Here is an 18,840-nt window from a genome sequence, read left to right as displayed (position 1 = left end):
TCTAGCCTCCCCAGCCTGGCCTCACCGGACGGCCTTGTGCTTCCCCCCACAACAGCCGCACCTCTCTCCACAGCGCAGGCAAGCCCGCAGGGGCAGGTAGCAGCACATGCAGGGCACGAACAGGGACAGGACCAGGAGGGCCAGCCAGCGGGCACAGCACAGAGGGTGGGGATGGCCCTCCCCTAAAGAGTCCTCGCAGGAACACGGCTCCCAGAACTCGCCCTCTGAGTCCGACATACAGTGATAAAGCAGGCTCTCTGCGCACCACACACAGGTCCACTGGCGCAGGCAGTGTAGGGCGGGGTCGGGGGCGTCCCGGCAGCGGCCCCGCCCGTTCTCTGATTGGCTGAACACGGAGCGGCAGTAGACGCAGCGCGACGAACACGACGACCCCGCCGGACACGGACTGTCCTCGTCTGGGGAGATGGCCGGGTCACCGTCGGTACCATCCCCGCCTCCCGCTGCTGCCCCTCCTCCTCCTCCACCTCCTCCTCGCTTGCGAGTCCGTGAGCGGGGAGTGGCCAGAGAGGTGTGGATGCAGCAAGGGGAGGGACTTCCCTTCCCGGTCTCTTGGGGCGAGCCGGCGCCCGACGAGCCTCCAGATACAGCATTGGGCATGGAGGCCATGCACGTGGGCGAGGAGGAGGAGGAGAGGCGCTGGGAACCTTTACTGTCCAGAGTGACCGTTACCTCGCAGCCCGCCGTACCCACCCCTGCCACCTCCTTCTCAAAGCGGACCACACACAGCTCTGTGGACTTGTCCTGTATGCTGCCCCCACTGCCCACCACCACCCCCCCAGTTAGACCGCCCACCATGGTCCTCTGCGCCCCGGCACGCCGGTAGTCCTCGTACCCCCGGGAACCCCATAGGTCCTTACAGGGGTCCAGGCTGCGCAGGTCTCCCTCCTCTAGTAGAGAGATGGTGGGGGAGAGGGGGGAGGAGGCTGGGGGGCCCTTTGGAGGAGTGGGGGGAGCAGGAGGAGGTGGAGGGGGGGACGGAGGGTTCAATACAGCGGTGACTTGGGAGAGTTGGTGCTGCGTAGGCCTGGTGTGGATCTGAAGAGAAGAAGATTATCAGAATAGGAGACTTAACAATTACAGCAATCTGGATCCATCACATCACCAGCAGTGTGTTTTAGTCTTTACCTGGGCAGTAGTAGTAGTAGTGGTGAGGTGTGTTCTAGTCTTTACCTGGGCAGTAGTAGTAGTGGTGAGGTGTGTTCTAGTCTTTACCTGGGCAGTTGTAGTAGTGGTGAGGTGTGTTCTAGCCTTTACCTGGGCAGTAGTAGTAGTGGTGAGATGTGTTCTAGTCTTTACCTGGGCAGTAGTAGTAGTGGTGAGGTGTGTTCTAGTCTTTACCTGGGCAGTAGTAGTGGTGAGGTGTGTTCTAGTCTTTACCTGGGCAGTAGTAGTGGTAGTGAGGTGTGTTCTAGTCTTTACCTGGGCAGTAGTAGTAGTAGTGAGGTGTGTTCTAGTCTTTACCTGGGCAGTAGTAGTAGTGGTTAGGTGTGTTCTAGTCTTTACCTGGGCAGTAGTAGTAGTAGTGAGGTGTGTTCTAGTCTTTACCTGGGCAGTAGTAGTAGTGGTTAGGTGTGTTCTAGTCTTTACCTGGGCAGTAGTAGTAGTGGTTAGGTGTGTTCTAGTCTTTACCTGGGCAGTAGTAGTAGTGGTGAGGTGTGTTCTAGTCTTTACCTGGGCAGTAGTAGAAGTGGTGAGGTGTGTTCTAGTCTTTACCTGGGCAGTAGTAGTAGTGGTGAGGTGTGTTCTAGTCTTTACCTGGGCAGTAGTAGTAGGTGAGGTGTGTTCTAGTCTTTACCTGGGCAGTAGTAGTGGTGAGGTGTGTTCTAGTCTTTACCTGGGCAGTAGTAGTAGTAGTAGTGAGGTGTGTTCTAGTCTTTACCTGGGCAGTAGTAGTAGTGGTGAGGTGTGTTCTAGTCTTTACCTGGGCAGTAGTAGTAGTAGTGGTGAGGTGTGTTCTAGTCTTTACCTGGGCAGTAGTAGTAGTAGTGAGGTGTGTTCTAGTCTTTACCTGGGCAGTAGTAGAAGTGGTGAGGTGTGTTCTAGTCTTTACCTGGGCAGTAGTAGTAGTAGTAGTGGTGGGGTGTGTTCAAGTCTTTACCTGGGCAGTAGTAGTAGTAGTGGTGAAGTGTGTTCTAGTCTTTACCTGGGCAGTAGTAGTAGTAGTAGTGAGGTGTGTTCTAGTCTTTACCTGGGCAGTAGTAGTAGTGGTGAGGTGTGTTCTAGTCTTTACCTGGGCAGTAGTAGTAGTGGTGAGGTGTGTTCTAGTCTTTACCTGGGCAGTAGTAGTAGTAGTAGTAGTGGTGGTGAGGTGTGTTCTAGTCTTTACCTGGGCAGTAGTAGTAGTAGTGGTGAGGTGTGTTCTAGTCTTTACCTGAGTAGTAGTAGTAGTGGTGAGGTGTGTTCTAGTCTTTACCTGGGCAGTAGTAGTGGTGAGGTGTGTTCTAGTCTTTACCTGGGCAGTAGTAGTAGTGGTGAGATGTGTTCTAGTCTTTACCTGGGCAGTAGTAGTAGTAGTGAGGTGTGTACTAGTCTTTACCTGGGCAGTAGTAGTAGTGGTGGGGTGTGTTCTAGTCTTTACCTGGGCAGTAGTAGTAGTAGTAGTAGTGGTGGTGAGGTGTGTTCTAGTCTTTACCTGGGCAGTAGTAGTAGTAGTAGTGAGGTGTGTTCTAGTCTTTACCTGGGCAGTTGTAGTAGTGGTGAGGTGTGTTCTAGTCTTTACCTGGGCAGTAGTAGTAGTAGTAGTGGTGAGGTGTGTTCTAGTCTTTACCTGGGCAGTAGTAGTAGTGGTGAGGTGTGTTCTAGTCTTTACCTGGGCAGTAGTAGTAGTAGTAGTGGTGAGGTGTGTTCTAGTCTTTACCTGGGCAGTAGTAGTAGTAGTGAGGTGTGTACTAGTCTTTACCTGGGCAGTAGTAGTAGTGGTGAGGTGTGTTCTAGTCTTTACCTGGGCAGTAGTAGTAGTAGTAGTGGTGAGGTGTGTTCTAGTCTTTACCTGGGCAGTAGTAGTAGTAGTAGTGGTGGGGTGTGTTCTAGTCTTTACCTGGGCAGTAGTAGTAGTAGCAGTAGTGGTGGTGAGGTGTGTTCTAGTCTTTACCTGGGCAGTAGTAGTAGTAGTAGTGAGGTGTGTTCTAGTCTTTACCTGGGCAGTAGTAGTAGTGGTGAGGTGTGTTCTAGTCTTTACCTGGGCAGTAGTAGTAGTGGTGAGGTGTGTTCTAGTCTTTACCTGGGCAGTAGTAGTAGTGGTGAGGTGTGTTCTAGTCTTTACCTGGGCAGTAGTAGTAGTGGTGAGGTGTGTTCTAGTCTTTACCTGGGCAGTAGTAGTAGTGGTGAGGTGTGTTCTAGTCTTTACCTGGGCAGTAGTAGTAGTGGTGAGGTGTGTTCTAGTCTTTACCTGGGCAGTAGTAGTAGTGGTGAGGTGTGTTCTAGTCTTTACCTGGGCAGTAGTAGTAGTAGCAGTAGTGGTGGTGAGGTGTGTTCTAGTCTTTACCTGGGCAGTAGTAGTAGTAGTAGTGAGGTGTGTTCTAGTCTTTACCTGGGCAGTAGTAGTAGTGGTGAGGTGTGTTCTAGTCTTTACCTGGGCAGTAGTAGTAGTGGTGAGGTGTGTTCTAGTCTTTACCTGGGCAGTAGTAGTAGTGGTGAGGTGTGTTCTAGTCTTTACCTGGGCAGGTGTGGTGGTGGTGAGCGTGTGGGACGCTCCGAAGCTAAACTCCTCGGAGGTGGAGCGTACGAAGCAGGTGGAGGAGGACTCGCTGGTTACTATGGTGACGGGCTTGGGAAGCATCTCCTTCCGGCTGTTGGAAGAGGACTCACTTCCTGTATGGGACTGACATCATCAAAGTACAGGTCAGAGGTCATGTAGACAGACACACACAACAGGTAATCACACTGTAGACCGACACACTACAGGTCAGAGGTCATCAGTGGGCTGTAGTGGAGCAGGTTGAAAGCTTCAAGTTCATTGGTGTCCACATCAACAACAAACCATCATGGTCCAAACACACCAAGACAGTTGTGAAGAGGGCACGACAACACGTTTTCCCCCTCAGGAGACTGAAAAGATTTAGCATGGGTCCTCAGATCCTCCACAGATTCACCATCGAGAGCATCCTGACTGGTTTGGCAACTGCTTGGGCTCCGACTGCAAGGCACTACAGACGCAAGTGCGTACGGCACAGTACATCACTGGGGCCAAGCTTCCTGCCATCCAGGACCTCTATACTAGGCGGTGTCAGAAGGAGGCCCTAAAAATGTATGAAGATTCCAGCCACCCTAGTCATAGACTGTTGTCTCTGCTACCGCACGGCAAGCGGTGCCGGAAAGCCAAGTCTAGGTCCAAAAGGCTTCTAAACAGCTTCTACCCCCAAGCCACAAGACTCCTGAACAGCTTCTACCCCCAAGCCATAAGACTCCTGAACAGATTCTACCCCCCAAGCCATAAGACTCCTGAACAGCTTCTACCCCCAAGCCATAAGACTCCTGAACAGCTTCTACCCCCAAGCCATAAGACTCCTGAACAGCTTCTACCCCCCAAGTCATAAGACTCCTGAACAGCTTCTACTCCCAAGCCATAAGACTCCTGAACAGCTTCTACCCCCAAGCCATAAGACTCCTGAACAGCTTCTACCCCCCAAGTCATAAGACTCCTGAACAGCTTCTACCACCAAGCCATAAGACTCCTGAACAGCTTCTACTCCCAAGCCATAAGACTCCTGAACAGCTTCTACCCCCAAGCCATAAGACTCCTGAACAGCTTCTACCCCCAAGCCATAAGACTCCTGAACAGCTTCTACTCCCAAGCCATAAGACTCCTGAACAGCTAATCAAATGGCTACCCAGAATATTTACATTGACCCCCCCCTTTTTATACGCTGCTGCTTCTACTCGCTGTTTTTTAAAATGTTTTATCTATGTATAGTCACTTTACCCCCACCTAGATGTACAAATTACCTGGACTAACCTGTACCCTCTGTATATAGCCTCATTACTAACCTGTACCCCCTGTATATAGCCTCATTACTAACCTGTACCCCTGTATATAGCCTCATTACTAACCTGTACCCCTGTATATAGCCTCATTACTAACCTGTACCCCTGTATATAGTCTCATTACTAACCTGTACCCCTGTATATAGCCTCATTACTAACCTGTACCCCCTGTATATAGCCTCATTACTAACCTGTACCCCCTGTATATAGTCTCATTACTAACCTGTACCCCTGTATATAGTCTCATTACTAACCTGTACCCCTGCACACTGACTCGGTACCGGTGCCCCCTGTATATAGTCTCATTACTAACCTGTACTCCCTGTATATAGTCTCATTACTAACATGTACCCCCTGTAAATAGTCTCATTACTAACCTGTACCCCCTGTATATAGCCTCATTACTAACCTGTACCCCCTGTATATAGCCTCATTACTAACCTGTACCCCCTGTATATAGCCTCATTACTAACCTGTACCCCCTGTATATAGTCTCATTACTAACCTGTACCCCCTGTATATAGCCTCATTACTAACCTGTACATAGTCTCATTACTAACCTGTACCCCCTGTATATAGTCTCATTACTAACCTGTACCCCCTGTATATAGTCTCATTACTAACCTGTACCCCCTGTATATAGCCTCATTACTAACCTGTACATAGTCTCATTACTAACCTGTACCCCCTGTATATAGTCTCATTACTAACCTGTACCCCCTGTAAATAGTCGCATTACTAACCTGTACCCCCTGTATATAATCTCATTACTAACCTGTACCCCCTGTATATAGTCTCATTACTAACCTGTACCCCTGCACACTGACTCGGTACCGGTGCCCCCTGTATATAGTCTCATTACTAACCTGTACCCCTGCACACTGACTCGGTACCGGTGCCCCCTGTATATAGTCTCATTATATACAGGGGGTACAGGTTAGTAGTCTCATTACTAACATGTACCCCCTGTAAATAGTCTCATTACTAACCTGTACCCCCTGTATATAGTCTCATTACTAACCTGTACCCCCTGTAAATAGTCTCATTACTAACCTGTACCCCCTGTATATAGTCTCATTACTAACCTGTACCCCTGTATATAGCCTCATTACTAACCTGTACCCCTGTATATAGCCTCATTACTAACCTGTACCTCTACACATTGACTCGGTACCACCTATATATAGTCTCATTACTAACCTGTACCCCCTGTATATAGTCTCATTACTAACCTGTACCTCTACACATTGACTCGGTACCCCCTGTATATAGTCTCATTACTAACCTGTACCCCTGTATATAGTCTCATTACTAACCTGTACCCCCTGTATATAGTCTCATTACTAACCTGTACCCCCTGTAAATAGTCGCATTACTAACCTGTACCCCCTGTATATAGTCTCATTACTAACCTGTACCCCCTGTATATAGCCTCATTACTAACCTGTACCCCCTGTATATAGTCTCATTACTAACCTGTAACCCCTGTATATAGTCTCATTACTAACCTGTAACCCCTGTATATAGTCTCATTACTAACCTGTACCCCCTGTATATAGCCTCATTACTAACCTGTACCCCCTGTATATAGTCTCATTACTAACCTGTACCCCCTGTAAATAGTCTCATTACTAACCTGTACCCCCTGTATATAGTCTCATTACTAACCTGTACCCCATGTATATAGTCTCATTACTAACCTGTACCCCTGTATATAGCCTCATTACTAACCTGTACCACTGTATATAGCCTCATTACTAACCTGTACCCCTGTATATAGCCTCATTACTAACCTGTACCACTGTATATAGCCTCATTACTAACCTGTACCCCTGTATATAGTCTCATTACTAACCTGTACCCCTGTAAATAGTCTCATTACTAACCTGTACCCCCTGTATATAGTCTCATTACTAACCTGTACCCCCTGTAAATAGTCTCATTACTAACCTGTACCCCCTGTAAATAGTCTCATTACTAACCTGTACCCCCTGTAAATAGTCTCATTACTAACCTGTACCCCCTGTATATAGTCTCATTACTAACCTGTACCCCCTGTAAATAGTCTCATTACTAACCTGTACCCCCTGTAAATAGTCTCATTACTAACCTGTACCCCATGTATATAGTCTCATTACTAACCTGTACCCCTGTATATAGTCTCATTACTAACCTGTACCCCTGTATATAGTCTCATTACTAACCTGTACCCCCTGTATATAGCCTCATTACTAACCTGTACCCCTGTATACAGTCTCATTACTAACCTGTACCCCCTGTATATAGTCTCATTACTAACCTGTACCCCCTGTATATAGTCTCATTACTAACCTGTACCCCCTGTATATAGTCTCATTACTAACCTGTACCCCCTGTATATAGTCTCATTACTAACCTGTACCCACTGTATATAGTCTCATTACTAACCTGTACCCCCTGTATATAGTCTCATTACTAACCTGTACCCCCTGTTTATAGCCTCATTACTAACCTGTACCCCTTGTAAATAGTCTCATTACTAACCTGTTACTTTAATATTTGTATCATTTTCATTTTGATAGAATGTAGATTAACCACATGATAATGATTTTGAGATTAGAAAGACTATTCTAAATGAAATGTGCATATGAAAATCATAACTGGCATGCAAATCGGTAGAAACGGTAGGATAAATTGGCACTCTGAATGGAAAAGGTTGCCGACCCGCCGGTGTAGCCTATTACTGGCAACTTCGGCAGAATGACAGAAACTGAAAAGACCACCAGCAGCAGCAAGAGGAGGATGGTGGTCGGGAACAGGTTTATTCCTGTTATCTAGATCTCTGTCTCCCTCTTGAGTCATTTGCGTGTCTTAATTATTTAATCAAACAGCGTGCTTAAAGCATTTTCAATCGATCGTTGCCCGCACCTGCTCGCCTGTCCAGCATCACTACTCTGGACGGCTCTGACTTAGAATACGTGGACAACTACAAATACCTGTAAACTCTCCTTCCAGACTCACATTAAACATCTCCAATCCAAAGTTAAATCTAGAATTGGCTTCCTATATCGCAACAAAGCCTCCTTCACTCATGCTGCCAAAAATACCCTCGTAAAACTGACTATCCTACCGATCCTCGACTTCGGCGATGTCATTTACAAAATAGCCTCCAACACTCTACTCAGTAAATTGGATGCAGTCTATCACAGTGCCATCCGTTTTGTCACCAAAGCCCCATATACTACCCACCACTGCGACCAGTACGCTCTCGTTGGCTGGCCCTCGCTTCATACTCGTCACCAAACCCACTGGCTCCAGGTCATCTATAAGTCTTTGCTAGGTAAAGCCCCGCCTTATCTCAGCTCACTGGTCACTATAGCAGCACCCACCAGTAGCACACGCTCCAGCAGGTATATTTCACTGGTCATCCCCAAAGTCAATTCCTCCTTTGGTCGCCTTTCCTTCCAGTTCTCTGTTGCCAATGACTGGAACGAATTGCAAAAATCACTGAAGCTGGAGACACATCTCCCTCACTAGCTTTAAGCACCAGCTGTCAGAGCAGCTCACAGATCACTGCACCTGTAACATAGCCCATCCAACTACCTCATCCCCATAATGCATTTATTTATTTATCTCGCTCCTTTGCACCCCAGTATCTCTACTTGCACATTCATCTTCTGCACATCTACCATTCCAGTGTTGAATTGCTATATTGTAATTACTTTGCCACTATGACCTATTTATTATCTTACCTCATTTGCACACACTGTATATAGACTTTTTGTTATCTTTTTTTCTAGTGTATGTTTTGTTTATTCCATGTGTAACTGTGTGTTGTTGTATGTGTCAAATTGCTTTGCTTTATCTTGGCCAGGTCGCAGTTGCAAATGAGAACTTGTTCTCAACTAGTCTACCTGGTTAAATAAAGGTGAAATAAAAAGATGTAAATACATTTTACAAGCTCAGTACATATAGTCACACCTTGTGTCTTTTTAATAAAATTAACTATCTATGGAAAAATACCCTTAAGCATTTCGGCCAATCAGTGGTCACCAACCTTTTCTGAGTCAAGATCACTTTCGCAGTCAAAATGCAAACTGAGATCTACCCCTCAGAATTTTGATGACTCACTTCCTGTATGGTACTGACATCATCAAACTACAGGTCAGAGGTCAATGTAGACTGACACACACTACAACTCCCAGAAATATAATCTAGATATTTAGAAAATAGTTTCTATTTGTATGCTACAGCTCATCACACATTTACCACAGTCGGAGACAGACTGCACATTCATGTACATTCCATTCTCAGTACACAACATAATCCAGGACGGACACAATCACATGACCGTCTTGATCCAGGACCGACACAATCACATGACCGTCTTGATCCAGGACCGACACAATCACATGACCGTCTTGATCCAGGACGGACACAATCACATGACCGTCTTGATCCAGGACCGACACAATCACATGACCGTCTTGATCCAGGACCGACACAATCACATGACCGTCTTGATCCAGGACCGACACAATCACATGACCGTCTTGATCCAGGACCGACACAATCACATGACCGTCTTGATCCAGGACCGACACAATCACATGACCGTCTTGATCCAGGACCGACACAATCACATGACCGTCTTGATCCAGGACCGACACAATCACATGACCGTCTTGATCCAGGACTGACACAATCACATGACCGTCTTGATCCAGGACCGACAGAGAGTGAACAACACAATCTCTGTATGCTCCCGCCCACTGATTATTAATTGAACCAATCACATTCGTTCTGCCCTCAGAACAACATTGAATAAAGGAAACTAAACTCCGCTAAACAGATCCTGGATCTAATCTGATCCTGGATCTAATCTGATCCTGGATCTAATCTGATCCTGGATCTAATCTGATCCTGGATCTAATCTGATCCTGGATCTAATCTGATCCTGGATCTAATCTGATCCTGGATCTGTATAAAAGGATGAAGCCACTCACTGCTTGACCATCGTCCTCAGTGTCGCCCTCTTCAGGCGTGGAGGAGGAAGGAGATTCAGAGCCGCGTTCCAGTTTATCGATGACTGCCTGTAGGCCGCGCTCGAAGGAGATGGCGTCAGCAGGACTCTGGAACGTCAGGCCAAACTTACGTTCCTCCACGCGCCAGTGATGAAAGATAGGGTTCACTTTGTTGTAGACCAGCCCCTTCTGCACAGCACACTCCAGCACCGGCTATATACACACACACACACACACACACACACACACACACACACACACACACACACACACACACACACACACACACACACACACACACACAGAGGGGGATGTAGAAGGGATCACTGCACCAACGATCTACGGTCCTCCAAAAACAAGAGCTCCCACAAAACGCTGTACCATATCGTTATCGGATACATTAGTCAAATACGTTCACAATACTTCCACTGTGTTTGCTTTAGTTTGCCTCATACAACGGAACCAATGGACTAGTCCTCGGGTGACCCAGCACTGAAGACAGGCGTGACACACAGACTCACTGCTCGGTCGCGTAGCCGCTCTCCGCGTACAATGTATTCTCTCCGCCCCCTGCCTTCATGGCTCCTCCCCTTACATATTACCACGTGACTGAGGCCGCCGCCCCCCAGGGGTACCCAGCCGCCACTGGAGTCGTCACGCGTCATCACCACGGCTCGAACACGCACACTGAGGAGAGACGAGAGGAGATTAGACGACACAATGATACTCACACACACACTGTACAGAACACACACATTCAAATACCATACACAAACATTTATGCACAAATTAATTCATACACACGCACACACACACACACACACACACAGTTGAAAAGGAGAGAAACAATTAGAACCACAACCACCCTATGTAATACAATTTGATCGCTGCCTTTACAAAGGGGCGGAGGCAACTGGTCAAACATGAAATGAACAGAGTAGGAAAGTTCTTACAAGTTCATACCTATTTTAACAAATGAATAAGCATTCATATGCAGAGAGAGAGTAAGGCAGGAAGATGGACAGAGATATAAAGACAGAGAGAGATAAAGACAGAGATTATAGACAGAGATATAAAGACAGAGAGATTATAGACAGAGAGAGATAAAGACAGAGAGATTATAGACAGAGAGAGATATAGACAAAGAGATTATAGACAGAGAGAGATATAGACAGAGAGATTATAGACAGAGAGAGATAGCGACAGACAGAGAGAGGGAGAGCGACAGAGAGAGATATAGACAGAGAGAGATATAAAGACAGAGAGAGATATAGACAAAGAGATTATAGACAGAGAGAGATATAGGCAGAGATATAAAGACAGAGAGAGATATAGACAGACAGAGAGAGGGAGAGCGACAGAGAGAGAGAGCGACAGACAGGCAGCGAGAGAGATTATAGACAGAGAGAGATTATAAACAGAGAGATATATTATAGACAGAGAGAAAGAGATTATAGACAGAGAGATTATAGACAGAGAGAGAGAGAAAGCGACAGGCATAGAGATTATAGACAGACAGAGATTATAAGGATGAGAGAGCGACAGAGAAAGATTATAGACAGGCAGAGAGAGAGTGACAGATAGAGATATTATAGACAGGCAGACAGATTATAAGGAAGAGAGAGCGACAGACAGAGAGATTATAGACAGGCAGAGAGAGAGAGAGCGCGAGCGACAGGCAGAGAGAGAGCGACAGGCAAAGAGAGATAGCAACAGGCAGAGAGAGAGAGAGCGCGACAGGCAGAGAGAGAGAGAAAGAGAGAGAGCGACAGGCAGAGAGAGAGAGCGACATGCAGAGAGAGAGAGAGCGACAGGCAGAGAGAGAGAGAAAGAGAGCGACAGGCAGAGAAAGAGAGCGAGAGAGAGAGCGACAGGCAGAGAGAGAGCGACAGGCAGAGAGAGAGAGAGACAGAGAGAGCGAGCGACAGGCAGAGAGAGAGATAAAGAGAGAGAGAGAGAGGGAGAGAGAGAGAGAGAGAGAGGGGGGGGAAGAGAGAGAGAGAGCGACAGGCAGAGAGAGCGAGAACATACAATCCATGGTACAAATTACAACATAATCATGCTATGGTCTGTTGACACTGGCTACGATATCAAGCATCACTTAAAAATATATCTATTTAACCTTTATTTAACTAGGCAAGTCAGTTCAGAACAAATTCTTATTTACAATGACGGCCTACTCCGGCCAAACCTGGACGACGCTGGGCCAATTGTGCGCCACCCTATGGGACTCCCAATCACAGCCGGTTCGTGCTACAGCCTGGATTCAAACCAGGTTGTCTGTAGTGACGCCTCAAGCACTGAGATGCAGTGTCTCAGACCGCTGTGTCTCTCCGGAAACCTAACTGTTTTATCAACATCCTTCTCATGTTTCAAAACGTGAAGATTTATTATTATTATTATTATTTTTTAAAAGCACTCCTCCATTTTACATGTATTTATTTGTAGTCATGATGTTTGTCTATTTCCTAACCTCAGTGGGTCTACTCCTATAGAAGCATAGCAGAAGCACACTACTGGACTACGAGCCCCACCGTAGATATCAATGGTAGGAAAGGACGGAAACAGCCAGGTTTTTATAATGGACGGTCACGTGAACAAGGTAAATCTAATCTCGCCTAGGATGTGATGACTGCACCAATGAACACAGAACAGTTGGGACTGAATATTATATTATTATACAGTTACAAAAAAAAAATATGTAAATAAACCATATCAGGGTTTACTCTTATTCCTGAGTAATGTAGTGTCACGGGGGAAATGGCACGGAATGAAAGACATATAGAGGCAAGGCGAAAATGACCGAATGGGAGTTGGGAGCAAGAATAATTGTTTCCCAGATGTATCAATGAACGCGCCCATTCGCCATCCGAGCGAGGCCCTGTACCTCGCAACACAACCCTCTCCTTCTCCTCTAGTCCGCCAGATGCACAATGAATGACTGTTTTAAATTCCATCACCGTGGATCGACAGAACTGCTAAGACACAGGGCATCATATCGTTACATTTTGTATTACATACGATTCCCATTATTGTTGCAATAATTGTGAAAACATTGCGTTCTCCTCTCTCCCTCTACTGCCTGCTCATCACACACTACGCTGCTATACGCACTCGCTCGCTAACACATCCTGATATTACTTATTTTATGAATGAAATACAATAAAAGAACACAGCGGTTTAACCTGCAATATCTCGAAGGGGAAAAAATGCAATCGTTTGGGAAAAAAAGGGAGAGATGAGTGGGTGCGAGGATAGAAAGAGGGAGCGATAGATGGGGGGAGGGGGCGACGAGAAAAGGGAAGGAGAGGAGGGGTTGAGGAAGAGGACGAGAGAAAAATCACATTTCATTCATAAAGTTGGGCTTTAAAAATCATAATGAAACCCGAGACGCGTTGATAAAAAAAATCCCATCGCCAACATCCCTCCCTAGGTTTACCGGATCCTGTGTCTGTGAATGAGAGCTTGGCCAAAACTCGCCATATTTTGTCAATTTCTTCCAATACATTTTACACGTTGACTGATTTATTTAACGGTTAAATAGAAGTCCTCGCCACTGCGTGACTATTACCTGGTAGTTCGCACAGTGGGTTTTTATCATTCGATTAGAAGACGTGTTGTCTTTGATAAGATATTGAATCCTGTCTTTACACCGTTTAATATTGTAGCCCCCATGTAACCCTAATCATATATATACATATTTATCACATATTTGCATGAATATATCGGGAATGGGGCTGTATACTGTTGATTCAAGACTACGTAATGGTGTTTATCCTCAACTATATCAATAGACTGTACCTTTGTCTATCCTGAGGTTGCCTTCTTGTGTAACATCGGTGCTTATCAGAGATTAATGTAATGACCAAGCTAAATTGATTTCGTGTAATATCGTATGAAATAAAAAAAAAGATAAGGACTTACTCGCCCTCCATGTCTCGGTGTAGCCGCTGCTTCGAGCTCCCTGCCCCGGTATCCCTGTCCTTTAGATCCCCCCCTTCGCCAGAACACACACGCGGACACTCACACCCTCACTCTGTCACTCTCTCGTTCTATCTCACTCTCTGCTCTCATTTTCTAATCCTTCTCTCCTCTCTCTCTCTCTCTCTCCACCTTTACGTCGTTTCTGTGTATCAGGATGGACTTGGGTTGCAGCAGCCATTTTCCGCTGGCAGAAGCGGTAGCATCCTCCCTCCCTCTTTCTCTAAATCACTCCCTCTCCCTCCCTCCCTCTTTCTCTAAATCACTCCCTCTCCCTCCCTCCCTCTTTCTCTAAATCACTCCCTCCTCCTTTTCTAAATCACTCCCTCTCCCTCCCTCCCTCTTTCTCCAAATCACTCCCTCTCCCTCCCTCCCTCTTTCTCTAAATCACTCCCTCTCCCTCCCTCCCTCTTTCTCTAAATCACTCCCTCTCCCTCCCTCCCTCTTTCTCTAAATCACTCCCCCTCCCTCCCTCTTTCTCTAAATCACTCCCTCTCCCTCCCTCACCCGTTCTCTAAATCACTCACTCTCACTCCCTCCCTCGTTCTCTAAATCACTCCCTCTCCCTCCCTCCCTCGTTCTCTAAATCACTCCCTCTCCCTCTCCCTCCCTCGTTCTCTAAATCACTCCCTCTCCCTCCCTCCCTCTTTCTCTAAATCACTCCCTCTCCCTCCCTCACCCGTTCTCTAAATCACTCCCTCTCCCTCCCTCACCCGTTCTCTAAATCACTCCCTCTCCCTCCCTCACCCGTTCTCTAAATCACTCCCTCACCCTTTCTCTAAATCCCTCCCTCCCCACCCGTTCTCTAAATCACTCCCTCTCCCTCCCTCACCCGTTCTCTAAATCACTCCCTCTCCCTCCCTCACCCGTTCTCTAAATCACTTCCTCTCCCTCCCTCACCCGTTCTCTAAATCACTCCCTCTCCCTCCCTCACCCGTTCTCTAAATCACTCCCTCTCCCTCCCTCACCCTTTCTCTAAATCCCTCCCTCCCTCACCCGTTCTCTAAATCACTCCCTCTCCCTCCCTCACCCGTTCTCTAAATCACTCCCTCTCCCTCCCTCACCCGTTCTATAAATCACTCCCTCACCCGTTTTATAAATCACTCCCTCCCTCACCCTTTCTCTAAATCACTCCCTCCCTCACCCGTTCTCTAAATCACTCCCTCCCTCACCCGCTCTCTAAATCACTCCCTCTCCCTCCCTCACCCGTACTCTAAATCACTCCCTCCCCCTTTCTCTAAATCACTCCCTCCCTCCCCCTTTCTCTAAATCACTCCCTCCCCCTCCCTCACCCTTTCTCTAAATCACTCCCTCTCTCACCTCTTCTCTAAATAACCCCCTCCTCACCCGTTCTCTAAATCCCTCCCTCCCTCAACCTTTCTCTAAATCACTCCCTCCCTCACATTTTCTCTAAATCACTCCCCTCCCTCACCCGTTCTCTAAATCCGTCCCTCCCTCACCCATTCTCTAAATCACTCCCTCAACATTTCTCTAAATCACGCCCTCTCCCTCCCTCAACCTTTCTCTAAATCACTCCCTCCCTCGCCCTTTCTCTAAATCATTCCCTCCCTCACCCTTTCTCTAAATCACTCCCTCCCTCACCTGTTCTCTAAATCCCTCCCTCCCTTAACCTTTCTTTAAATCACTCCCTCCCTCACCCTTTCTCTAAATCACTCCGTCCCTCACCCGTTCTCTAAATCACTCCCTCTCCCTCCCTCAACCTCGCTCTAAACCACTCCCTCCATCACCCATTCTCTAAATCCCTCCCTCCCTCCCTCACCCGTTCTCTAAATCACTCCCTCCCTCACCCGTTCTCTAAATTCCTCCCTCCCTCACCTGTTCTGTAAATCCCTCCCTCCCTTAACCTTTCTTTAAATCACTCCCTCCCTCACCCTTTCTCTAAATCACTCCCTTCCTCACCGGTTCTCTAAATCACTCCCTCCCTCACCCGTTCTCTAAATCACTCCCTCTCCCTCCCTCAACCTTTCCCTAAATCACTCACTCCCTCACCCTTTCTCTAAATCACTCCCTCAACCTCGCTCTAAACCACTCCCTCCATCACCCGTTCTCTAAATCACTCTCTCCCTCCTTTCTCTAAATCACTCCCCCCTCACATTTTCTCTAAATCACTCCCTCAACCTCTCTAAATCACTCCCTCAACCTCTCTAAATCACTCCCTCCCTCACCCTTTCTCTAAATCACTCCCTCAAACTCGCTCTAAACCACTCCCTCCATCACCCGTTCTCTAAATCACTCTCTCCCTCCTTTCTCTAAATCACTCCCTCCCTATTTATTCCCGTCTCTAACACTCTACCTGCCATGTGCCCTTCAAACTACTATTATGCCTGAACATCCTTCCTGCCTTGTCTCCAGACCGTAGTCGGGACGGCTCAGGGGAGGCCTTCACTTGCTATCTCCAGGGCCAGAGCAATTTACGGATGCTTTGGGGTAATTCCCACATTTGGGGATCTTATCCGGTGTTCTATTTCAAGAATGTTACTTTCTGTTTACAAAAATACCTGTTTTTCTTCCCATACAAAATAACACAGTTCCCAAAACATAAACGGCCCACGTCTGTGAGGTGGTAGAGTTGAACCCATTAGTAGAGAATGAACCAGACCAGGAATCAGCGACTTGGGAAAAACGTAAATACTTTACTTGAATAATGGAGAACGTAACGATACAGAAAACTTAAAAACAACAAACATTAGCACTCGAAACTCACACTGGGGAAACATACAGGAAACTGAATTCAAGAACTAACAAAAGGAAACAGAAAACACACCTCTCTTAAAGGGGAAACAATCATGAAATAATAAAGACACACCTGAGTACAATAAAAGTCTCTAGGGCGGTCTCTGCCGCCCTCTGGTGTCAGGGGGAACCATGACAACGTCTCAATGCATAGAATATAAAACTGTCACAATTTGTTTTGTTCTTTTTTTCCCAAAGCTCAGCAACAATAAGAAAAATAAACAATTACGTCCCAGAATAGTTTGTATGTTACAGTTCAGTTCAAAATCTCAGTTCAAAATCAAAGAGTCACCCAATCACCTAGTCTTTTAGGTGGACTTTTGTTCCTCTTAGGCCTCCATGTGGGTGTGTGACCCAAGACAGGGTGAGTAACAGTCCATGTTTGGCCTTGTTGCATTCTACTACATCCACTAGACTGAACTCCATCTGGTGCCGCAGACCCACTCACAAAATAAGTGGTATCAGAAGGAAGCTCGGCGTCCTTCTCACTACCATTGTCACTGTTTTGTTCGTCCATGAACAGGTTGGGTAGATCCAGATCAGAGTCGTGAAGGTCTGCATCCAGATCAGGCGACAAGACTTCTGTAGGTTGCCACGCTTTGGCGTGTGTAAACACCCAGCTGTTGTCTAGAGTCGTACAAGAGTTGTACGGCTTGAGTTTGTCGTGATGAACAACCTTCGCCTTTGTTCTCGGACAGCTGTCCCAGTATGAAGTATGGACCCTCATAGGATGGTAGGAACTTCCTAACTTTGTCCCGCACCCGCTTTGTTCTTTTAATTAAGTACTATACTTGTGTCACCAATGTTGTCGTGTGTCCTCGCAACATTTCTGTCATACTGCTTTTTTGGCATGCTTCACAGACTGACCCAGCGCTTCCCTTGCAATCTGGTGAGCAAGTTCCAAACGGTCTCTTAGCTGTGCAACATACTGTGGAGGGGTCTTGGCATGCTGATGATCGGGTGACAAGCCAGCCGCCAGGTCGATGGGCTCTGTTACTTCTCTTCCAAGGAGCATCGTGTTCGGAATGAACCCGGTCGAGCTGTGCATGGTTGCTCTATAGACCATCACGGCGAATGGAATCATGATGTCCCAGTCCCAATGACAACGTTCTGTGGTGGTGGCTAAGATCTTTAGTAGAGTGGAATTAAATCTTTCGACTTTGCCGTCAGGTTGCGGTCTGAAAGGGGTTGTGCAAGTCTTTTCGATTCCTAACAGTTCACACATTCTTTGGAAGACTTCAGACTCAAAGTTGGAGCCTTGATCGCTGTGGAGTGTATGTGGTGCAGCATTTACGACACACCCATTCAGCTGTCAGAACTTCAGCCACTGTCACGGCGTTGATCATTGGGCAGAGGGTATGGCTTCCACCCACTTTGTGAAATAGTCTTGAACCACCAATATGTAGTGATTGTAGTGTTCTGTTTCGTTCATGGGGCCCATGAGATTAATGGCGATCCTCTCCATGGGTACTCCCACGCGGACAGCGCACATAGGTGTTTGGGGCTTCCTCGGACGTCTGGCTTTAGCGGCACAGCTGGTACATGTACAACACCATAGTGTGACATCCTCTCACATTCGGTCAGAGTCAGAGTTAGCCATCTGAGTTTGACGTAACTCCTCAGAAGTCCATTCATGGAACAAAACAGTATAACTTGCATCGGTGAGGCAAATCTTTTCCACATCCGACGTGTCAATCTTTACTTATCCAGATGACCCGACTCCATGCCGAAGGCAGCTCTAGAAACTCCAGGCAGCGCAGGCTGTAGGCTGGGGTCTGCTCCTACCCCCACTCAGCGGAGCTCCATAGAAGTAGCTTCCACTGCGTAATAAGCTACTGCACTTCCTGGTGCCTGAAACGGTCATTGTTCTGGGTAGGGTCCTGTATAGTGCAGGGGCAAGTCTGGCGGTAGGGCCTCTTGGACAGGATGTCAGCATTTTCGTGGTGGCGTCCTAGACGATGTATGACCTTGAAGTTATACTCCTCCAAGCTTCTCGAGCCACCTCGCCAGTTGACCTTCTGGTTCCTTCATTCTTATGAGCCACCGAAGGCTGCTGTGGTCAGTGTGCACGATGAAGGGTCTTCCGAACAGATATTGA

The 18,840-nt window shown here is 47.1% G+C and overlaps 1 protein-coding gene across 1 annotated transcript; it reads right to left on the bottom strand.

The window, feature by feature from the left end:
- Positions 1-14,197, bottom strand: spred3 (sprouty related EVH1 domain containing 3). Its single transcript, XM_071360263.1, has 5 exons — positions 13,932-14,197; positions 10,529-10,694; positions 9,990-10,220; positions 3,677-3,841; positions 1-1,056 (listed from the first exon to the last, which is right to left on the bottom strand). Exons 1-5 carry the CDS (start codon positions 13,940-13,942, stop codon positions 22-24), a joined length of 1,608 nt encoding a protein of 535 aa, XP_071216364.1. The 5' UTR covers positions 13,943-14,197; the 3' UTR covers positions 1-21.
- Between the last annotated feature and the right edge of the window lie 4,643 nt (positions 14,198-18,840).

The sequence above is a fragment of the Salvelinus alpinus genome, chromosome 22 (genome assembly GCF_045679555.1).
Source record: "Salvelinus alpinus chromosome 22, SLU_Salpinus.1, whole genome shotgun sequence".
Lineage (NCBI taxonomy): Eukaryota > Metazoa > Chordata > Actinopteri > Salmoniformes > Salmonidae > Salvelinus > Salvelinus alpinus.
Note: the sequence above shows the minus strand (reverse complement) of the source record. Positions and strands in the feature narration are given on the sequence as shown.

Bases quoted from the DNA above. Each gene is read 5' to 3' on its own strand.
- spred3 (XM_071360263.1), bottom strand. The intron at 3,842-9,989 runs GTGAGTGGCTTC...TGATGATGTCAG, and splicing joins CTGAGGACGATGGTCAAGCA to TCCCATACAGGAAGTGAGTC. The intron at 1,057-3,676 runs GTAAAGACTAGA...TCTTCTCTTCAG, and splicing joins CCACCACCACACCTGCCCAG to ATCCACACCAGGCCTACGCA.